General features: G+C 37.2%; 1 protein-coding gene across 1 annotated transcript in view; it reads right to left on the bottom strand.

The window, feature by feature from the left end:
* Window positions 1–25,324, bottom strand: part of gabra3 (gamma-aminobutyric acid type A receptor subunit alpha3) — a 556,236-nt gene that overhangs the window by 26,469 nt on the left and 504,443 nt on the right. The window contains exon 8 of the mRNA XM_039766519.1: window positions 23,197–23,349. Coding sequence (XP_039622453.1) covers window positions 23,197–23,349 — 153 coding nt within the window. The remainder of the gene's footprint in view (window positions 1–23,196; window positions 23,350–25,324) is intronic.

Raw genomic sequence — 25,324 nt, 5'->3', positions numbered from 1 at the left:
ATCTCTCTGTGCTATGGTTCCTATTACACTGAATGAGCACCTGACATTGTACTTTCTTCCCTATATAAATAACATTCGAGTATAGCGCGTCTCCAAATAAATCACATTTGAGTTGATGGGGGGGAATCGTGAACGCGATTTCAAATAATATTGCATGTACTTAACTATTTTAGAATAAAAAACATACATTTGATTTCAGTCTTTTTTTATTCAGTTCCATTCTCTCAGTCGCGTTCACGATCCCCCAAATCTGACAATGCTGTTTTCACATAAAGACGCTATAACTCAAATGTGATTTATTTGTAGACGCTATACTCGAATGTTATTTATATAGGGAAGAAAGTACAATGTCAGGTGCTCATTCAGTGTAATAGGAACCATAGCACAGAGAGATGTGTACACTGCAACAAGTACACATGTCGTGAATGTAGGAAGGGTGTGTGGAAATTGTTAATATTTGAATGTGATGATTTTATATAGCACGGATCGGAAATCAGCAGTTCTTAGCATTGCACCACGCAAGCTGTCGATCAACCGCCTACTGTAACTTGCTTTATTTTTCTTCACTTATAGTCTAGAATAAAAGTGCACTTGTTTTTATTCTTGTACACCAACATATGTTCCTGTGTTTGAGCCGACACGGGCATGCTCAAAAATAGACGGTAATGCCACGAAAAGTGCACGCAGGCACTTTAGTTCGCAAGCATTGGTAAGAGAATGCAGTCACAAGTACGCTGCAGAGCTACAGTGCATCTTTATGTGAAAAGATCATTCTCAGATGGGGGGTAGGGAAGGATCCTGAACACGACTGAGACTGAGAATGAAAAGTGAATAAAAACCAAACTAACCTTTGCAAGTATCATAAATTACATTGGCTGTTACACACTGAAATCAAATGCATGTTTTTATACTAAAATAGTAAGAATAAGAGCAGTTTACTTCTCAAAACTGAACCATGTGGGATCGAACTCATGACCTTTTGGATACTAGTCAGTTGGTGATACCATTATGCTATCGTGTAGTAAGTATGTGTAAATGTGGCATGCTAAGGTGGCTTTTTTCTGCAGTTATATTTTTGAATAAAAGCATACTTGTTCTATTATATGTGTACCTTTTTTGGAAGTGTTTGATATTTGGACTTCAGGCTTCATACATTATATAGTTTATGCTTACATTTTGTTATTTACTACTACAATATGAAAAACGTTTCTGTTTTAAAAATGTGTTTACACGGATTACTGTAGAAACGGAACACACGTGAAATGCGTGTATTCCAAATAATGATCTATTCTTTCCACTCTAAAACTCCATTTCACTCCCAGATAATCAATCAAGGCATGAGCTGGGAGAAGTTTGTGCACGTTCTAAGTCGGTGGGGGGATGGAATAGCCGGCTGCTTGCAGCCTGATTTTTATCAGCACATTTAGATGACAAAAGACGCTGGTGGAGAGCTGTGAACGATTTTAAGAAGTTTATTTAAGGTGGGACGGAATTACGAGTTTTTTCGTAGGCTCTGGTAATTCTAGTGTTAAGAAAAATAATCTTGACCCCTCTGCCTTTGAAAATTTTAGACCCATCTCTAACCTGCCCTTCTTAATAAAATTCTAGAGAAGTCAGTCATTTTGCAATTAAATGACCATCTCAATAAACAGGCTATTCTTGATAAATTTCAGTCAGGTTTCAGAACAAATCACAGCACAGAAACTGCACTCGTTAAAGTAGTAAATGACTTGCGGGTAAATGCAGACAGAGGCCATTTATCTGTTCTCATCCTCTTACATCTGAGTGCTGCATTTGACACCATTGATCACAATATTCTTAGAAATCGCCTTAGTCAATGGGTGGGCCTCTCTGGCAGTGTCTTAAATTGGTTTGAATCCTACCTGGCTGGTAGAAAATTCTTTGTGAGTTGTGGTAATCACATCTCAAAGACACATGATATCCGATATGGTGTTCCACAAGGCTCTATCCTGGGTCCGCTGCTTTTCTCAATCTATATGCTTCCGTTAGGTCAGATTATCTCAGGTTACAACATGAGCTACCACAGCTATGCTGATGACACACAGCTGTACTTATCTATAGCACCTGATGACCCAGACTCTCTCGATTCACTAACACAATGTCTTACTGGTATTTCTGAATGGATGAATAGTAATTTTCTCAAACTAAATAAAGAGAAAACTGAAATTTTAGTAATTGGAAATAATGGATTCAATGAGGTTATCAGAAATAAACTTGTTGCATAAAACTTAGGGGTAACCGTTGACTGTAATCTGAATTTTAAATCGCATATTTATCAGACCACTAGGACAGCATTTTTTCACTTAAGAAACATAGCTAAAGTTAGACCTCTTATATCATTGAAAGATGCTGAGAAATGAATTCACGCTTTTGTTTTCAGTAGACTAGATTACTGTAACGCACTCCTCTCAGGACTACCCAAAAAAGACATAAATCACTTGCAACGAGTGCAGAATGCAGCTGCTAGAATCCTAACTAGGAAAAGAAAATCCAAACACATTTCTCCAGTTTTGATGTCACTACACTGGGTGCCTGTGTCATTCAGGATTGACTTTAAAATTCTGCTTATGGTTTATAAAGCCTTAAATAATCTCGTTCCATCTTATATATCGGAATGTCTGACACGTTATATTCCAAATCGTAACCTCAGATCTTCAAATGAGTGTCTCCTTACAATTCCAAAAGCTAAACTTAAAAGAAGTGGTGAGGTGGCCTTCTGCTGTTATACACCTAAAATCTGGAATAGCCTGCCAATAGGAATTCGCCAGGCAAATACAGTAGAACACTTTAAAACACTGCTGAAAACATATTACTTTAACATGGCCTTTTTATAACTTCACCTTAACTTAATCCTGATACTCTGTATGTTCAATTCATCCTGCGCCACCTCCACCTACTCAAAGCTTAATGATGCTCCAACATTGATGGACTGAAAGCCAGAAGTCTACGTGACCATCATCAAGTCCTTCCATGAAAACCATAAATACAAAGAGGACTGCTTGATTTATGTTAGGTAGATTGCCCAGAGGGGTCTGGAATCCTTACAGATATTATTTTTTTTCTCCAGCCTCTGGAGTTTTTTTTTTGTTTTTTCTGTCCACCCTGGCCATCGAACCTTACTTATTCTATATTAATTAATGTTGACTTATTTTTATTTTTTATTGTGTCTTCTATTTTTCTATTCTTCATTTTTTAAAGCACTTTGAGCTACATTTTTTGTATGAAAACGTTCTATATAAATAAATGTTGTTGTTGTTGTTGTGACGAAAAAGGTGTTGTAAGTTGTATAATATCATCATTTTTTTAATTCTGTGAATTTTTGGGTCTCCCCCTTGTACATCATTACAGTGTACAGAAACCATTAAAAAGGCTAAAAGAATGTTATGTTATATAGCACTGTTATGGTGTATAAAATCTGTACATTTTGGTTTCCATTATATTTTGTTCAAGACAAGACAACAGATGAACTAAGACAAATTAAAGCAGGTTTTCTTCCCTTACACCTTACTTTTGTTCATAGATTAGTGCTAATTTGGTTTATAGCCTGGGAAAGGATGCTGAGCTGATACCTCAGGCTATTGATAACTTTATGGATGGACATCTGGAACAACAATTTGGTTTATAGCCTGAGACAGGAAGAACTACTGATACTTCAGAGTACATCATAGGTTTTGTTGTGTGGGAAAACAAACAGTGAATTAATTCATCAATCATTTGGACAGCCAGCCAATCAGGTGCATGTGTTGTGAAACTAAGGCTTGACATTTCATAATAAATATGCCTTGGTTTGGAAAGCAAGTTAGAGAGAAGCAAAGGGAGAAGAAGAGAGAAGCAAAGAAGAAGAGGAACGGACGAAGACGGCCCTGGTCATCAGAAAGGCATCATGAACATCAATTGCTAAATCAAATGCCTCCCTGGGACATTCATCCTTGTCATCTGTAACTTTTTCGTAAGCTTTTTCTAAAGACTATATATATTCAGACTTTCCTATCAGTACCTATTTTCTAGTATTCTTTGTTCTTGTGGTATTATTATTATTCTTGTAATAAATACCATGCTGCTTTTAACTTTCAATGCATTGTCTTAATGTCTAGAGTGATTGAAGTAATAAGTTAGATTTCTTTGAGCACCTGGTGACAGCCGGATTTTTGCCATTATTTATGTGCTGCGAGGTTTATAAGGCTGAGAGTGAGAGCACTACACTCAATAGAAGGAACAAATACGATAAAGAAGGTATTCTTGGCTGATGAATGGCCTATAGTCAAGAGTGCTGAGTCTTTGTATGTTTAAATGTAGTCTTGTAGACCAAAAGTAATATTTAGGTCTAAGATATCACTTAAACATCGTATTGTTGTTCGTGCCGAAAATAAGTAAGTCTCTTGAAGTGCTGAATGACAGGCTGTTATTCCTATAGCATTTGTGTGGTTTAAAGTGCTAAGGGTTAATCTGTGTGTGTGTGTGTCATTCATGGGGCACTGTTGTGGTTAGGGTCTGTGTGTGTGTGTTTATCTATGTGTGTGTGTGTTCATCTAAAAATGCAACAGTAGACCAACCCAATAACGAACTTGACGAGAACACTTACCCTTGAGGAAACAGGTAAAAGGGCAAGTAGAGGGAAATACCATGATAATACAAGCACAATGTGTGGGGTCCAAGGAGGGTCTGCTCAAGATTTATAATACACTGGTGAGGCCTCATCTGGAGTACTGGGTGCAGTTTTGGTCTCCAGACTACAAAAAGGACACAACAGTGCTAGAAAGGGTCCAGAGAAGAACAACTAGGCCGATAAAGGGACTGAGAGGTATGGGCTTTGAGGAGAAACTGAAAGAGGAACGGATATCAAGAGGTGACTTCATTAAAGTGTATAAAATTATGAAGGGAAGTAGTACAGTGGATCCAGGCTGTTATTTTCAAATAAGTTCAACAAGACCACGGGAACATATTTGGAACCTTGTTAAGGGAAAATTACACACAAATTTTAGAAAATCATTCTTCATACAGAGAGCCATAAATATGTGGAATAAGTTACAAAGTAGTGTGACAGACAAGTAGCACTTTAGGGATCTTCAAAACTCATCCTGAAGTTATTTTAAAGAAATTAGGTGGGAAGGATTGGCAAGTTCTGTTGGGCTGAATGGCCTGTTCTTGTCATATTTTTTCTAATGTTGCAATGTTTTGATTTTGTTTCTTGTATGCAACAAAACACATCAATGCAGCACAATGTTAATGAGTTTGCAACCAATGAATAAACTTTTAAAATAAAATAAATTTGGAGAAAGACAGTTTGAGTGACAAAATTAAGAGAAAATTGTGACTGAATCAAACACTAGCAAAGATGCAAGAGTCAGGTGATTGGCATTTAGATATCATTGGGACTAAACCAACTCTCAATATCAGTAAATCCAAAAAACAAATTAAATTCTTAAACTGTTTTTATTCCATTTAGTAGCGTGAAGTCTTTCCTTACTTTATGTTTAAAGTTCAGACAATTTACAAAGTTGACCCAGATCCTTTAATAAGATGTCACCAACTATGTCGTCAGTTGCCACATGTGCAACATCCTGTAGGCAACAAAGCACAGCAACCAGCACAAGAGTTCTGAACAATGTGATAGGCATATGCAACAACAAACACAGAGACAAAGATTAATATCTTCTGAACATGGTTGTGAATAACAAAATGTATACGCACTACAGATATGCAGACTGCAACATCTTTTTGGACCAAAGCAGACTTTTGCTATTTTTTTTCTATAATAAACAGGCACAGAAACTGACTTCCAGCTTTTTATATACAATTAGACATTGAACTCCTACTGAGCCAAAAACAGAGCACGTTTTGAATTTACAGTAGCATATTTGTCACACATGACAGCCATATATCAAAAGAATAAAAAAATGAAGAGATTGTTTAATGAGATGTCACGCTCTTCTCTCTTAGTCAGCCTGTCATCTGCTATTCTTTTGAGTTACTCTTCTTCTTTCTTTTTCCCACATGCATCATAGGTAAATATTCTGAAGTGTATTCTTCAAGGTGAACTAATATTTTTGAATTTAGCAGATAGTGTGAGCCTTCTACATTCTGTGTTTCATTTCACCCTAAGGACATACTTTTAGCAGTGACATTGTAAAATTTCAGACAGTGGTAACTACAGTCTATCAGCTATCATAAATTTTTTACTTTTGGCACCATATGCGCTTCTTAGAACATATGCTAAAATGTGTCAGCGCAATAGATCACATAAAGGGTCAGGTTAATCTTTGAATATGTGGCATCATCTCTGCCTATGAATACATTTACACTAAACAATTTGTCCCTTAGGATTTTTAGAATGGGAACTTAAATCAATCTGTCGCAATAAATATTTTTTTCATATAAGCTGAGCATTATCCTTATTGTATCTTGTGTTAGAAATGGTGTCCCCAAAATTAATCCATAGAGGGAATATTAAAATAAAAAGAAAAAGCAGGAATATGTCTTGATAAAATGATACTAGGCTGGTAGGGTGGTGTAGTGATCAGTGCAGTAGTGATCTCACAACTCCAAAGCCTGCCATTCAAATCAAAGCACAAACACTTTTTGTGTGGAATTTCCATTTGCTACTCATTTTCAAATGGTTATTTCCTAGATGTTCAGATTTCCTCCGAAAGTGGTGCATGTTAGATTGATTAGCAGTTTCAGTTGGCTTTCAGTGGACTGAGATGAACCACACACAACACTCACTGCCTTGTGCCTGATGTTCCTGGAATGGACTTCCATTCAATCTGACCTTAAATTTAGCTTAATCACATGTATTAAAGGGATGAATATTAATTTCTGAAATTGTATTAAGTTTAGGAATCTGAATGTAAGTGTTAAACTCTGAGGTACAAAATAACATTTCAATTCATTTTTAAAGGTATCTTTCTAACCATGATTTGAAACAATGATTACAAAACTATGGTATTGGGTCAGTTTATTTCAGTTTATTTCCTAATATCCTAAGCGTTAGTGATACAAGACTATTGAGGCATGGAGTCTTACAGTTGTGTTCAGCTGTGCATTGTGAAAAAAGGCAAACAGTCTACTGAGTGCATGGATAGACTACAAGTGGTTTTTCAACATGCCACACAAAAACCTTGTTTTAGGCTACTGTTACGCCATGTATACTCTAGAAATCTTAGGTAGTCATGGCTGCCTATTTGCCTTTTTAGAAAATGGCAGTCAACATACCTACTAATTTAAAGTCTCTTCCATGGATCATGAGTTTTCAGCTGATTTTGAATTTATTTCTTTTTCCTCTTTTCTCATATCTTTACACATACAGTAAGTATAGATTTTTTAGGTTGCAGATTCTAACATTTATTTTTTAGCTTTAAACATGTTTTAAAGTAGGCGAAATTAAATCATGTTCTTTTGTTTCTTTTCTTGGGTGCCGTTCTGTGTTGGGTTGACTGGAGGTCGCACCCTTCAATGTTATCAGGCTAATAGTATAAAGGTCAATACAGCTCATTTCCAGGTCATCCAAGATTGTGAATATTTTCTTGAGATCTGGTGTGTGATTTTCTTATGTGTACAATTCTGGAAAATAAAATCTTAGTTTCACAATTTTCAACTTTGATTTAGGTTTTTTTTTTACAGGCTTTAGGGACAGTGTGTTTTGAACTCTTTGGTCTGAACTTTGCATACTTCTTTTTGACAATATTTCTTCTCCTGATACCTTTATATATTTCTTTGCTATCTTACTTTTGTAGCAGGGAAGCTTGGCAATGTAAGAACAAGTGGGCCTTGGCTATGCTACAGGTCACTTGAACTGCTACATCCCTGGTCTGACATTTTTATTTTCCTTGCCTTTTCATCTGTGTCAGAACACCATGGAAAGAATTTGCTGTAGGGAAGAGCCCAAGAATTCGGTCCCATGGCGGAGCTTTGGGGTGGCAATATACTGTTCATAGAGTACTGCAGAACTCCCTAGCACAGGTGACAACCCGGGAACTGATATTTATTAATGTTCATTGATATCATCACTTTGTACTGGCATAGAACCTTATGAGCATACGTGTCTCAGCATACTACCCTCTTAAAACTAAAGGTTCATTAGCTGCGTTTTACGATTCTTTATTGGGTTGTGTGACTCTTCATAGAACTACTGCTTGACAAGCCACCATTTCATTCTTTGATGAGTTCTTTGTATATGAAGTTGGTTCTTTGTGCTTTGAAATACTTCCTAATATGTAGAATAAACTCCCAGAACTCTTAAATGCAGTAGTCTACCTAGCAGGACAGTAATGGATTAAGAAAACCTGGACTTAGCCCGTGTTATTGAAAGCAGCAAGAGTCCTTTTAAAATTATGGCCCATCGCTATTTCACAAATCTGTAACCATCTATTCATGGTTATTTACTGCATGGAGCCAGTTACAGGTCTAAATAAATACAAGTTTATTTCTGGAACCTTCATGTGGATGTGTCTCTTGGGAACCAAAAATGATTCCTATATGGTATCGCTCTGAAGAACCACTCTGGCACCTTTATTTTAAAGAGTGTACGGACTTTAATGTCTACCAAGAAGGAACAAAATATGCTACTAATTACTTTTGTAACACTTGCTTAGAATTAACAAATGGAAGGTGAAGAAATTATATTCTACCAACCCTACAACATGCAGCAAAAATAATCAGAAAAACTAACAACTTTATTTCGGTACTAGTCTCACGCAGCAATACAGAAAAATAATAAAAGTAAGTAAATTTGGGCATAAATTATGATTTGGAAAAAATAATACAAATACAAATAACTATTTACAAGACTCCCTGTTCCAAGACATTGTCCTGAATCAAATATATATATAACTCCTGAGAACAATTAATACAAAGAAAGAAGAAATGAAAGTCAAGCAAATAGTTCCAGGCCTACTAAGTGTTCCTGCAGATATACAATCTGTGTTACATTTGACGGATTATGGAGATGAGTGGTAGAAAGAACTCCCTGAAGCAGATAAACACATTTTGAACAGCCTACTGGTAGACGTCTTTAGGGTCTGTCTAAGCACACTCGAAGTACTGTATTCCATCACAAAGCTTGCAGATTTAGGTTCAACCTGTTGTTCTAAGTAAATCTGTGGTCAATATAGACTATAGACCAGTGGTCTCAACCTCTGAACCTGGAGGGCCCCAGTGGCTGCAAGCTTTCATTCTAACTCTTTTCTTAATTGGTGATCCATTTTCGTTTTTCCTTTCATTTTAATTGACTTGTTTCTTCAGATTTGTTCCCTTGAATTTCTTCATCGTTCCTCTGAATTGCTTTATTTCTTTCCTTAAATGGCACCCAAACAGAAATGAAATGTGAAGTGAGTGAGTCAACAGAAAGCCAACTAACCCAGGGCCTCAAACTCCAACCAATTTCACTCCAGGCAGTTGCTTAATTAGGTGCCAAATCTTGTTGTTAGTTAAACCATTTCTTTAATCCCATGGCTTGTTGCTGCTCACACTGTGCAATAGCAGACATTTTGATTTTTTCTTTTCTAAGAGCACTGCTAAAGTGTTTTGGGGACCTGAGCAGATCAACATTCCTGAGACCTTCACCTTTCTTTATTTTCAGATATTGTATGATCGACACATTTTGTTGGTCATGTTTTGGCTCATTTTGTATCTCATTATTGTTTGGTTGCTAATTAAGGAAAAAGAAACAATTAAGGGGTCTGAGTCTTAAAGAGTCCTGCGGTGGGTTGGCACCCTGCCCAGGATTGCTTCCTGCCTTGTGCCCTGTGTTGGCTGGGATTGGCTCCAGCAGACCCCCGTGACCCTGTATTCGGATTCAGCGGGTTAGAAGATGGATGGATGGATGGAGTCTTAAAGAGCAAGTCAATTAAAATTAATTCAAAAGAAGTTAATTAGCAGTAAAACCAGGTCACTGAATAAGAAAAGAGTTAGAATGAAAACTTGCAGCCACTGCAGCCGTCCAGGACCGGAGTCTGAGACCACTGCTATAGATTGTGGTCAATATATGACTATGTGGTCAATATAGACCAGACTATTCATTGTTGAATTTACCAATCTTATTTTTTTGTTGTTTTCATCTTTTTGTTGCTCTTTTTGAAGGGGATCTTCTTAGATAAGCTTCATTGATTCTTACCATTTCCTGTTGTGCCATTTCCAGCCTTTCCAACCTGCAACTACTACTTTTACATTGACTGCCTGTCCATTCAACAATTAAAGATAGAAGTAAAGTAAAAGAATGGATAAATAACATGGGCACAAATGACTCATTACACTTTTACTTGCTAAAACACACCCTACTCAATCATTTTCTTTTTTCTCCATCATTTTCTCAATAAGAGTAACTAAGCATGCACTAGTAGTGAAAAGCCAAGCAAAATTACACCTTTTATTGGCTAACTAAAAAGATTACAATATGCAAGCCTTGAAAGCTGCCATATTGTAATCTTTTTAGTTAGCCAATAAAAGGTGTAATTTTGCTTGACGTTTCACTACATTCATAATGGCTAACACAGTACAACACCCTAGTACTATAAGCATGCATTATAAATAAAAAAAAAAATAGTAATTGGTGTGTGGCATTTTATTTTCTTTCCATACATCTTAGGTATATCATATAATCTTAATATTTTTCATTTAATATTTTAATGTATTTGTATTGGTATATATTGTAAGGGCTGATTTATACTTCATGCTCAGAACGCGTACGCGCCCGCATCATGGCTGCCACGCGTTCCCAGCGTTCATTTCATGCGTCCTCTGAGCAGGTCCTCAGAAATTAAGTTGCAGTACCAGCAAAAATTCGGGGGGCGCAGTGTGATAAAAGTCGGAACGTGACGTCAGAGTCTCTGTTTACTATCTACATGTGACAGAAAGCCTCTATGCAGATCCTACGGGATGAATGCTTCGATGTGGTGAAGCAAAATGCCAATATACAGATGCATTCGTGGTGCTTTTATATTCAAGTGTCGCATATTCCCGAACGTAATGATACGATATATTTTAAAAGTCTCATATACCATCTTTTGTGCCGTCTTTTTACTTTTTTATTTTTGCAACTTAACAACAGCAGCATAATGTATAGCGTTATATTTGAGCCACTGAGAAAAAAATAATGGACACGGTGAAAACGTGTATTTTGTAATTAAAGAGGAAATTTCGACTTTAATCTCGAAATGTCCACTTTAACCTCGTAGTTTACTTTATCATTAATGCAGACCATCGTAAACGTCATCCCAGTTTTTAAGCGCTACGAGCTTCTTGGACCTGACAGCAGCGGAAAGCAGCAATAGATCACCACACAGAACAAATTAAATGTATGATATTCCAACTCTCTGCACATTTAGAATTTTTAGATTTATACTTGATATCACTTTCATGATGAAATGCATTAAAGTGTGTATGTTACATTTTACATATAATTTCGTTTAAATAATGAATACTGTTAATAATTACACACATGGGGAAATAATTACACACATGGGGGTGTCACGGTGGTGGAGCGATAGCACTCCTGTCTCGCAGGGAGTTATGTTGCTGGTATTTCCTGCTTGTATTCCACACTGTGCTCCGGTTTCCTTCCAAAAATATGCAGATTTGGGGATTTGGTGCCGCTAAAATGACGCTAGTGTATGCGAGTGCTTGTATTCACCTTGCAATGAGCTGAGGCCTCGTCCAGGGACTATTTCTCGTTCGTGCCCAATGCTTGCTGGAATGGACACATCCCTGGATTGATGGATTTAATCAATAAACATCCTTTTCAGAGATATTGCGGTAAGGTGTCATCTGAATTTAATGAGTGTTCTAGGCAATTCACAACACAGAGAAGCTGAACATGTTCTCACCGTTATAATATCTCGCACTGCCACCTGGTGGATTCCTCCAGATTTACGTAAAGTACGCGCGCAAGTATAAACACTACAACGTTTGCGTAGCTGGAGCGTCCGCTGCATCATGCGTCGCGTGAAGTATAACTCCGGCCTAACAACCTAAGGGTGTGGGAGACCGTGGGATGGAATTAACCTTTCTTAATGCTGATAGCTAATAAGTAGCCCTAAAAAGGACCATTGGCATCTTCAGCTGTTTCCAACCACCACTCGGATATTCAGCGACGACACGCTCTCCCAGCTGCTTCGTCACTTCTGGGGCTCATAGATGTGGCCTGGCTTTGCCTCACCTAGGCTCAGAGGCAACCCATATGCCACACTCAGATCATCTTATTCACTTGAACCACAGTGCCTCAATTTATATAAAAGAGATTGTCTTCTCACCTTATGGAGCTAAAAGCTACTTAGCAGGGTAATAATAATAAAATCTTTGCCAACTTCTTCTGGGCAGCATATATGCATTACATGCAGTAATGGACATATGTACAAATTTCTTTTTGTTCATGCCACTTAGAATGTACAGATGTTTTCATGCGCCCCTTACATTTAAAGGCCGCAGTATCTATGCAACAGTTTCATAAGAACTTCATGCTTTTCAGACATACTGTGAATAAAAATAATCCAAATATGAATAATAATGCAGTAAAATGTGGTGCCAGTGAAGATGGCTGGCATGGATTTAAGCAAATTTTTGAGAGTGAATTAATGCCTCACTATCCTAAAAAGGTTTTGTTCACCCAGTCATCAGTTCAAGACTGAATACAAGATGCTTATATTCAAATTGCCCAAGTATTGCTATTATTTTTTTCTGCTCGTTTTTGTTGTTGATGTTGGCACCATTAATGTAATAATAACATATTAGAAAAGTACTTACAAAAAACAACACCTAGACTCATTAACCTAAGTTTGAATATATGCTAATATTATTTTTTAACATTTCAAGCCTTATTTTTTGGCTAATTTGATAGCCCTAGTATACATGGGACTCAACTAGAGCTATACCAGCTTGCATAGGCAAATTATCAAAAGCTCCAATTGGATTTCAGCGCAGTGAGCAGGGGGTGTTGTAGTGGTGATACAGCTATTGTATAGAGATGGTTTGGTCAGGGAGGGGGGCTCAGTATGATATCCCTTCATGGGGCATAAAATTTCTATCAGGTACATGGTTGGTTTTGACATTTCTTTCTATCCCTCATCAAGAAAAGAACCTAAGAGGTTAGTTGGTGTGTTTCGCATTGGGTGCATCTGAAAATATGGTAATACATTTGCCAAATGTGTTGAATAAGCCATGAAATGCCCCCTCACCTTTTCAAATAAGTTATAGATGTGACTAGTAGTTTTTTTACAATTGCTGTTTGCACACAGGTCCAAGCCATATTATTAAAGAGCTCAGCCATCATGCACAGTTGTTTTCACACTGACCGCCCATCTGTTAGATGATACAGGACCATTCACACTTGTACAAGTAAATCAGAGATATTTCCTGTCCTCAGGTTGTAAGGTTATCATTAGTCATTCCTTATAACAAAAGCTGTAGATGTTGTTGCATATTTTTTAGTAAAAGTTTAAAAAAAAAAAAGTAAAAGTTGGTACTGTATCATTATTACTTTCCTTAGGAGACAGATGCAAATATTGTTTTACAAAGTACACAGAAAAACAAACTTGGACTTGAAAAACCCAGGATGAAATAAAGAGAATATATAGATGTCTCACAAACAGTAACCTGGCAGGGACTGAAACCCCCAGACTATGCAGTTGTGAGGAAGACGTACTAATCACTATGCCACTGTAATCCAAACTAGCTCTATTGTTTTATAAAAATTAATAGATATTTTGTAAAATGACAGACATAGAATTAGAATCAGTTTACACATTAAAATAAATAGGTTTGTTATTTTATCAAATAATTTGACAAATGTTTTAATTGTCCTTCATCTAAGCTTATCAGACCCTTACTTTATATTACTTTCTATGAAAGGCAGAATATAAACTAAACCAGTACAGTAATCCCTTGCGATTCATGGGGCTTAGGGGCACAGACCCCGCATGAATATGAAAATCCTTGAATACATTTTGGTTTCATAATTACTGTATATTCTAAGTTCATTGCACTAAATAAGATGTAAAAAGTGGCAAACAACATGAGATAGAATGATCACTGTGCAATCAAATCGTGTGTAAGATTGGCAGTCGAGACAAAGATGCGTGGCGTCCCCCAGACAAAGTGCATAGCTCAGTAGCAGTTCTTTAGTGAATTGCAACTTTTTAACAAAATTTAAATTTTGATAAATTTGTGTGTTTATTTAATGGTAGTAAATGACAAAAATGATCAATATTACAGATACAAAAGAAATCCAACATAACACTAAGTACAAAACAATAAGCACGACACACAGTCCAGCTTCCTAGATGCAGATGAAGGGTGGTGTAGTCATGAATTTAAATCCCCTGTGAGTGGTATCCTGAAAGATATGTAAAGTTTTGTCCTACCGAAGATGTTTTCCAACCCACAAGAAATTACAGCAACAAGCGGGCACAGGATAAGAACATAAATCTAGAGGAAACTGTAATCTGAAGGCTGTGATTGTAAGCCAATTGTGAACTGAAGCATTGAAACCAAAAGACAGCACCGAATATGATCCTGCCAGCTTGGCTCTAATCTTTCACCCAGCAACCCTCACAGAACCCAATAAAGCTGCCCAATCGTGCAGTACTTCCAGGGTTGCTAGGATTTGTAGACTATTTAAGTAGTAGGGCAATAGCGTTGTCTGCAATATGTCGCAAAACCCACACACTAATTTCCATTTAACCCACAAATAGGTGGATCCACAAGTCATAAACCAACAAATCACAAGGGCAGAACTCGATTACTGAGTTTTGCAGGAAGACGTAGTCGGAGATTGTTTAGGTGTGCTATCTGGCCTCTCCAGTGCCTTGACCTGGGTGGTAATTTTGTGCTTGTCTATGAAGAGTTGTGATTCATGTTGATTTATTACTTTTCTTTTGGTGTCATTAATTCCTCCATAAGCAGGTTAAGCTAATTGTCAATTAAAGACTCTGAATTGACCCTGGATAAGTGAAAATGTATGTATGTAGTATGACATAGACTGGTACTCTACCTAGCAATGATTCCTGCCTTTTGCTAAGTGCTGCTGGGTTGGGCACCACTCAACCCTACATTACAGTGTTTATTCACCTTTTTTATAATCCCAGCATATATGACATGCTAAACCTATTCTTGAAGCATAAACCTTTATTCAACATGTATTGAAGGATGACATTTCTGGCATTTGGCATGGTGTAGAAGAAAGATTTTCAGTCTTTAGGAATTTTTCTAAATCGTCTTTCAATTCCTAAAAAAAATTATTTTAATACTCAGTTGAGTATAGTGAAAAAATACTGCTAGTGTTGTTCAGAGAAGCAAAATAATAAATAGATAACATTTCACTGCCACATGAGGTCTCCCTTCTTCCATGAAACATCTCAGAACATTTGGAGGATTTTGGCAAACTCCACATTTAATATTTTAATCACTAATGGTTTCACACTTTTTGACTATTAAAAATCTTGTAGCCTTCATCATTACCAAATTATTCCCAGGAAGATCTGGATTGCAAACTGGGAAGGACTGTTGTCAAACATTCCACTGGCACAGTGCCCTCCTCAAAATCTGCTACAGTGAGTAAGTATAACTAATTAATACTGCAGATACATGATATTGCCAAATTCTCTGCATTAGTTATCAAAGGTGATATTTTACTGTACAATGAGGTTACATGAGAGAAAAAAGGCTAAAAGAACTCTGACACACACCCAATATAAAATGTAATATGGGCTGTAATTGAACATAAACATTTACTAAGTAATAACTCGCACTTTAACAAAGTTCATAAAATACGCACATTACTGGAAGTTAAACGGAATGAATTATTTTTAAATCCTTTCAAATTACATTAAAACATCCAGGTCCTTGGACATTCTTTATGTCCAATAAAAGTTTATGCTTCAAGAATAGCGTTAGCATGCTATATATCTTGGGGTCATAAAATGGATGTGCCAACTTATTTCCAAAGTCCAGAAAATAATGAACGACCTTTTAAGTCTCAGCTCAAGGTGCTCTCCAGCTTAATTCAGGAATCACTCCAGAGTCAAAGCTCTTATACAATTGCATGGCTGTCAGTCCATAGTGCCCCCTTGTGGCAACTGAAGAAACTACACATCTGAGCCATATTTACGTGAACTGTTCATCCTTTCATAAACAGGACACCACCGATCCTCTACTGCCCTCACTAGCCCTTATGGACTGTTGGCAACTGCCACCCAGTTTATCATGGCTCTTCTTACATACTGTTTTACTGGAGGGTACCTTTGTACATACATTTACAGAAACCACTGTCCATGTGGTGGTCCCCATCTACCACCAACAACATACAAATATGTTGTTTAACTACTGATGTTAGCCTGTCTATCTCCATGTGGCCATGTTATTACAGATTTATGTTGCTCCACATTCCAGTCCAGTGCTAGCAGTGCTACATTTGCTTGCTGGCAATCCTTTACTGTGTATATTAAAAAGTCACCCTAAGATATTTAAACATCACTCTATGTGCCCTGAATAATTTTGTATATACAGTAATCCGTCCTCGATCGTGGGGGTGAAAAGTAAAGTAGAAGTGAAGTAGAAACCATATGTTTGTATGGTTATTTTTATATATTTTAAGCCCTTATAAACTCTCCCACACTGGTAACATTATTAGATCCCTCTAGACATGAAATAACACCCTTTAGTCAAAAGTTTAAACTGTGCTCCATGACAAGACAGAGATGACAGTTCTTTCTCACAATTAAAAGAATGTAAACATATCTTCCTCATCAAAGGAATGCGTGTCAGGAGCAGAGAATGTCAGAGAGAGAGAGAGAGAGTGTGACAGAAAAGCAAACAATCAAAAAATCAATACGTGCTGTTGGGATTTTAAGTATGCGCACCGCGATAAAGCGGCCGCAAACAAGGGAGCAATGTGAAGGTAGTCTTTCAGTATTTTTAGAGGAGCGTCCGTATCCTCTAGGCAAACAGGATCTGTGCAAACAGCCCCTCTGCTCACACCCCCTCCGTCAGGCGCAGAGAATGTCAGAGAGTGAGAGAGACAGAGAAAAGCAAACAATCAAGCACCGCTCGGGAAGCACATAGTATATCATTGAGGAGTTTTATTTAATACGTAATACATGCTCTGATTGGGTAGCTTCTAAGCCATCCGCCAATAGCGTCCCTTGTATGAAATCAACTGGGCAAACAAACTGAGGAAGCATGTACCATAAATTAAAAGATCCATTGTCAGCGAAAAATCCATGATATATATTTAGTTATGCTTACATTTAAAATCCGTGATGGAGTGAAACCGCGAAAGTCGAAGCGCGATATAGCGAGGGATCACTGTATGTCTTTGCTTCTTATTATATTGATGATATATTATTTATTTCTAGAAATAGAGGGCAGAATTAATGTGAATGTAAATATAGATTTTAAATGTCTTGCCAACCCCACCTTGGTTAATACATGCAGTAGAAAAACAACATGCTTTGTGGTGGCCATTTTTGATTGATATCTGTTGTATTCCACTGATACTGTTGTTTAAATACACAAATGTACTGTATAGTCAAATGTCATCTTTGATCTATGTAATGGGTGACATTAAGATAAATCATATCAGACATTTTCAATTTTAATAAGATTTTATAGCCAGCAATTAAAAACAAATGGATATGTTTTTTGGAAATTGTAATTGTAATGTAATTTAACATGCATACTTTTGGGATGTTGAAAGAAGCCATGGCACGTACGGAAAAAACACAAAGATGGGCTCTGGAGTTTAAATATATTGTTACATAGAGCAATGCTAAAGAGGTCAAGAATGAGTGAATTTGTTAAACAGAAATTAAACAAGATAGGAAGAAGTTCGAGGAAAACAGAAAATTAGAAAAAAAGAGAAAGTCAAGATCAATAGGCTCTCTGAACTAAAACTCTCTGGGTCTTGAACACATATACGTTTGACCAGACACACATTTAAATGGGATTCAGTGCAAGTAAAATTTAAGGCTAACACTAAAAGTACCAGAGAACTGGCTGAAATGTAATGAAAACACCATTAACAGACATTTGGAAATTAACCCAACTTAGGCAGGCTTGAAAAGAAGAACATGCACATATAAATAAGACTTTATGACCAACACCCTCCAAATCCCACCACATCAATAACCCAACATTCACCTACCCTTCCCTCCTTATTTGCGGTAGTTGTAATATGTTTAACAGGTAGGATAAAGAAAATATGAGTTATTACTTAAAAAAGAGGTACAGTATATTCTTTTTGGAATGGTAGCGTCAACTGGTCTTTAGTTCCGGATTCTGACAGAATAATTTCAGGCTTACCAGACTGCTGTCCCATAATTGCCTTGTTACCTAGGGATATACACCTGAGCAGCTCCCAAAATACTTATGCTCGTATACAAGTTTCAAACTGCTTATGTAGACATGCTCTACACAAAATATATTGAAGTAGGAATTGTCAATAATAAATTCCATTTATGTTTCCCATTGGTTAGTATAGGCAACATGGTGTTGAGTGTGATGGAGGCAAGAGTAGTAACTGTGTAGGGGAGAAACAAGACGAATGATAGAAAGCTAAACCATTAAAATGGCTCTTAAAGCTGCTTAGGAGCACCATGACTGCTGGGAGCCAACAAGTACCTGATATCAAGTGTTGTAGCACTCACGCTATCTCTTCTGAGAGTACATATTGCATTTTCAGGCAAAGGACACAAATGGATTATGAATAGACACTGTAAATAGAAAATAGAACTTAAATTGATGTTTTGACCTAAGGTCATTGAAAATAAGATAAAAGATTAAAAAATGGCCAACTTAGCTTTTTTATCTTTCCTTTTTCGGCTTATTTCTGAAAGAAGACCCCCAGGTCAAAACATCAATTTTAACTCTATTTTCTATTTACCGCTTGTGTTAAATAACCTGCTTTGCCTTGTTTTCAGACTACAAACTCACTTTCTGCTGTACATTTTCAGGCAGTTGCCATTTTCATTGCATGCTTTTAATGCTTTTCTAATGATTTATCATTTCTGTTGTCATTGCCTTATTATTTGAAAACAAATGAATACATTTGTAGCAAAAAACACTGCAAAGCAGAGGAAGGTGAAGGGAGTGTGTGATTTGGATTTAGGGTATTAGGCCATCAATGGACAACTAAAACATTGGTTGATAGTCCAATTTCACAGAGAGATTTGCAGGTAAAGCATGAAAGGTCATTTGGAGCATCTGCTTGCTATTTATAAAACACTGATGTGAGTCTTGTGAGTGCCTTACAGGGTCTTGTTTGGGTGAATACTAGAGGAAGACGAAGAGTAATGAACCTCCCATCTCCATCCTTGGAGTAGAGTAGAATGGGTGAAAACACATAACATCACTTCCACCTGCCTCTTCTGGGGCCTCATGTATAACGCCGTGCGTAGAACTCACACTATAACATGGCGTAAGCACAAAAGCTGAAATGTGCTTACGCACAGAAAAATCCAGATGCAGGAATCTGTGCGTACTCCAACTTCCACGTTCTTCCGCTACATAAATCCCGACCAGCGTGAAAACTAACGCTCGTGCACGCGCATTATGTAATGCCCCAAATTCTCCCAGAATTACGCCTCTTTGAATATGCAAATCAATATAAATTGCCCTTAAGCGCAGCCTTCTGTGAAAAGACAATGGAAAAAGCACGGGGAAAATATAAGAATTTCAGCGAATACCAAGTGGAGGCAAAGGAAAAACACTATTTGTTCAAATAAGCCGTGGTATAATCAACAAAAGGAAGTTGATCGAGTGACATTGCGTGTTGGAGAAACTTGAAAGCTCACATCCATAAAATCGCACCGTGCCGGAAATAAAAAAGAAGTCACATATCAAAGTCGCCGTGAAAAGCCGAGTTGTAAGCCCACTGTCTGAGTGTCATATGAAAGTTTATTAGGGTACAGAGAAAAAAGGCACACAATGAGGAAAAAGCACGAAATGTCAACTTCAATCTCGACATTTCCACTTTAATCACGTACTTTATTTTGTCATTAAAGTAGAACATCATAAACTTCATCTTAAAATCGTTTAATTAACCAGTTTCTCAAATCACATCGTAATTAAAGTAGCACATTAAATGCTTTGTTTTGTATTTGATCTTCTATGTGCTCTATGTGTGTGAATCACTACTTGCTTTTTAAACCGGCTCTCTTCCTCCAACTGGACACAGAATCAATTACATTCGTGATATTACAGTTCTCTGAATAACTAAAATACTGAGATGTATACGTGATATCATTTTCATGATGATAGGAGTTAAAGCACGTTATTAAACATGTGTTTCACTTCAATGAAATAATTTATTGCAGCAGTACAATCAGGGGCGGCTCTAGGCTTGTCGTGGCACTGGGCAGAGGAAGAATCGGTGGCTCCTTCGCCTGCCCGGCAGTAAGGTAGCTTATGCACAGTGGATGGCTGCATAGCCGCCTCGTGCTCATGACACAAGCATTTAACTTTTGCCGAAATTTGTCGCTGTGTTTTTAGCTGTGTTGTTATCTTCTCTTTCTGTTTTATATTCAGTATATATTGGCGTAGCCATCACTGCAGTCAGTGTTTTTCTTTCCCCAAGTAACCGATCGCCATACAATCAGCTCTGTAATAGACGTTAAGCCATCTGTAAGCTTAGCGCTGATTCTTCAAAACGTTTAAAGAACATTGAAATATCTTCGTAGTACATGTTTAATTATTCTATCCTTAACGACATTCCCAGTGAAGAGTATAGATTATTTAAATGAAGTTAAAGTTTTATCTGTATAATTTAATAAACTTTCACCTTATAAATGATATCGTTTCTGTTTCTGAACCTCGAGGTCCGTACAGGAAAGGCTTTAAAACGTTTTGCAGTGGCAGAGACAGCGTGTGCTTAATGCCGTATACCGATAATTCTCTTTCCGATCAGCTGCTGCTGTAAATCACACTCAGTGATATAAATACTCTGAGTGGTGCAGTGAGAGAAATATTGAAAAAGATGATCCGCTGTGGCAACTCCTAACAAGAGGAGCTAAAAGAAGAAGAAGAAGAAGAAGAAGAAGAAGAAGAAGTGAGAGTAACAACGCTAAAGCAGTTATGGTATTTGGAATACTATGGCTGTTCCCTCTACCATTATATTGTTACGAGTTAATTACAATCAGATGCATTACACTAATAAACAATATGCGGTTAGTTTCGGTGTATTTATAAAGCCGCGTCAGGAAAGTAAGGTGTAACCACACAGGAACAGTAGCACTACTTTGACGCTGGGTGCCGCCAGTCTGCAAAACCGAGCGGAGAACTTGCGTACGACAAGGTATGAGGTACCGTGGAAAAGTGCGTGGATTTACGCCAAGTGTAGGTTTTATACATCGCGATTTGAACGTGGAAAAGTTCTTACGCAACATTTCTGTGTGTACGCACCGTTTATACATGAGGCCCCTGGTCTCACACTATAAAGGAAACAGCACCACTAGAAGATGGTGTTCAGTGTGAACCAGCTGCTAAGAAGAGTAGAGGTCTATCTTGAGAAGCCAATCATAGACACGGGTCCTACCTATTTCCCCTTGGCCATAATTTACTTTTAAAATCTTTCCTTTTGCCTACCGCAATTAAAAGGGGTTTTCCCAAGCTGTGACCTCAGCCCTTGTTATGTCTCAGTTGTCTTCATCATTACAACACCTATTTTCCTGCCAGATGTTCCATCTATTAATGAGCCTTCAAGAAAGGAAAGCTAAAGTGCTAATTAAAAACAGCTTGCTTTCTTTGTCCAAATTCACAATTTGCAAAGGAATCAGTAATCGGGTATTTGGACTTAATTTTATTTCTACCAATACTCTCTACCTTTTAACAGTACAAGCAGACACACAGCGAGAGTGTATGTGGCTGCATGACAAACATTGGGTATTTTAAAGGAAAAATGGTTTCTGTTTGGAATTTCATCTTTATTATACACACTAGAAAACCTATGTCCCTTCGGTCCTTCCAAGCTCAAGGTTCCAGTCCCAGTAGTTTGCATTACCAGCAGGCTGCTGCAAGATCAAAGTTCCAAGAATAGTAGTTCACAAACAGCAGCTTAGACCAGAGGGCTTGTGTAAAGTTGGTTGTTGATCTTTCTTTGCAGAGAAGTGTGCCTTATAATTACTCTTATGTCTTCATATCGAGAGACTCAAAAAAATGCAACATGGAGTGTGACTGACATGCCGCTGAGTCACAGTATTGTTGGTTAATGACTCCATATTGATGCTTACCTCTCGATACCTTGGGATGAGCCTCCTGTGTTTGGCTTGATGTTTGGTGGGAGTCGCAGTTCATGTTCTTCTTCATCATGCTATAACTGTGTTCATCAGTGTGTTTTGCGATTGTCACACCCAAGCACAATTCACTCTGCATAGAAATGCATTTGTGCTTGGCATTCTGCATCCTGTTTGCCATAAGAAAGACACAAAGCCTGATAACTTTGTGGACATCACCACTAGCCTCATGCTCTGCAGCTCTTCTTTTTGTCTCTGCCATTTCAACATGTTGATCAGTTTCTACAGTATATGCAGTTTGCCATAGAAAAGACACAAACCCCAATAATTTTGCTAGAAATATGTTGTGCTTCGTCAGTGCATATTATATCATAAGCTTTCAATGAAGACCAGATGAAGGTTGTAGCCATGTGACAGACAAACGCAACCCTTAGTATTTACCAGTTGTTGGATGTCCTCCTGTAATAATTTTGCGATGCACATTTTTCATGTCTTATAACAGAGAGAACACACCAAGCACAGTAATTCTTTACTCAGTGGTGAACTAGTGCCTGAAACATCTGGTGACCTAGACATTCTGTGTATGGAGTTTGCATATTCTCTCTGAATTTTTGCATTTGTTTAGCTAGCTACTTTGTTCTTTTCCCATTTCCCATACATGTGCATATTGCGCTAAGAAACAAATCAAAATTAGCCAAGTGTAAATGAGCAGTGGTGTGTGCATGAGTGTGTTCCACACATTCAGAGCTGGCTCCTCCTTTGCACTCAATACCAGTTCATAAGACCCTGTAATGAAATAAACAGGTTCCAGAGATGGATGGAGAAAATGCTGTGGCTCCAATTTTTTCTATTTGTTATTTATCATATATTTTAAGAAAACAGCAATGGAGTTTTCTCCAAATGTAGCATTTGTATATACCCAATCATGACATAAGATTTTAGGAGAAACTGTAAGACTTACCAAAAACAGTGCGAGCAGGCACAGATTCTCTGTTCAGCCAGAAGGAAACCTGGGACAAAATGACCGTCATGATGCAAGGCAGGTATGTCTGAATCACAAAATACCCAATCTTTCTTTTCAGATGGAAATACGTTGTCATTACTATATATTCTCCTGCAAAAAAGAAAAAGAAAGTTATTACCATTAGAGTTATTTACAAAAAAAAAACTTAATTTATAAGCTTTCTTTTAGTGAATGTAAAATGAGCACCAAACACTATATAAGCAAATTAACTTTCAAGAGTATGGAGGAATATTTCAAACATAATAAAATGAAGTAAATATGTAAATAAATACAAGCACTATAAAATGTGACAATAATTAAATAATAAAAAGGGTGGATAAATATTTAAATATATCACAAAGCATTTTTTGTTGTATATTTCTTTATGAATTTAATTAGTTGTTCATTTATTTAATACAGTAACATCACATACTTTATGTAAAAAACCCTGAAATGAAAACTTCCATGTTCTCTTGTCAAGGCTGACAGAGTGGGCTCTAGCAAGTACTGTTTTTTGATTGGTGAATCATCCACAGAGTGAATGTTTGCATTTTGTTGACTTGGGAATCCTGTGGCTCAAGTTGCCAAGATTTATTGAGTAAAGAGGCTACTTTAATTTAAGATATTCTGAAATTCATCATTAGGAGTCTGCATCTGAAGTGTCTGCTGTAAATGTGGCTCTTGATGGCTGAAGGTTTACGTCCACACTACCAACAATTTATCAATCAAAAAACAGCACTCACAGCTTTGACGAGTAAAGTTACAGCTTCCATTTCATGGCTTATTTCATGTGTCAATGAAATAAATAACTAAAGGAGTAAACATATAAAGAATTAAGCAATAAAACATATATTTTGTGACTCCTTTAATTATTTTTACTCATATTTAATGTTATTATGTATATATTGTCAAATTTCACAGTACTTATTTATTTGCAGATTAGTTTATTTAATTCATTTTGCCCAAAATATTCCTCCATACAAGAGTGTAGGATTCTTTAGGAAAACAATACCTAATAATTATTATAGATTTTTTTCATAATTCTTTGTACAATTAATAAGATGCGACACAGAAAATTCATGAATAGCTTTGAATGTTGAAGAAACGATCCTAAATGTTTGACTGCAGGAATAACCAGTAGTTATGCTCGAAATCCACTCCTCTGACTCGGAACAAGGGATATTGGGTAAAAATTATTTTAAAAAATTTTCTCTTTAACAATATGAACTTTAATATGAAAAACTTTACTTTAAAGCTTTTGTGTATAACCTGCCAATGACATTTGAACTAAAACGCAATTACAGGCTGTTTATGAAGGTTCTGAAATGAGAGTTATTAATGAGCTTTAAAAAGGTCATATGTCTGTGTTCTGACTACTAACTCTCATGCATTCAGTATCACAAATAGCTGCTTGCTATCTGCTGAGGAATATCAAGCTGTGCTTTGTAAAAAAAGCTCACTCTGAAAACCAGAGTCAGTGGCACCCAGCCCTGAAAGGCCCCATTTTAAGCTGACAAACTGAATCCCAGATGTCTGATTGGTATTCTATATGTGCATATATATATCCATGTCTTGCACCCCAAAACACGAGGCTTAGTCTACGTACTTTAGCAAAACCAGCTTTATTCAGCTTGAAACAGGAACAGCACAGTTATTTATTGTAGCGTGATCTGCCACTCTGCTACACACAGACTTAGCAGTCAGGCAGGATCATGTACAGGTCAGAGATCAAGTAATCCTGTTACAGTATCTGAATTTACAATTTATGTGCGCCTAACCTTGCATCTACCCATCAAGTTCTTTTCTGATTACTTTGGCGGAAAGATGCAGCACATCTGTGAGCCTGCTATTGCCCCGTACAGAGATCCCCGTGGAGATCGCACTTCGGGACGCTCTTCAGCTTGCTGTCTAGTTGGGGGAGGTCCCAAGAGAGTTTATAAACCTCACATTTTCTTGAATGAGTGCCGCATTAATAGGAATGTTTCTTGAACGAGCAACACTGGACCACATAAAAATGGCTTTTTCAACGCCTTCAAATGCAGCAGTTCACATACGTTTGCAACCCGAGATTTTTCTACTTTTTTTG

Source organism: Polypterus senegalus, chromosome 10 (genome assembly GCF_016835505.1).
Source record: "Polypterus senegalus isolate Bchr_013 chromosome 10, ASM1683550v1, whole genome shotgun sequence".
Taxonomy (NCBI): Eukaryota; Metazoa; Chordata; class Cladistia; order Polypteriformes; family Polypteridae; genus Polypterus; species Polypterus senegalus.
This window is presented reverse-complemented; position numbering and strand designations above follow the sequence as displayed.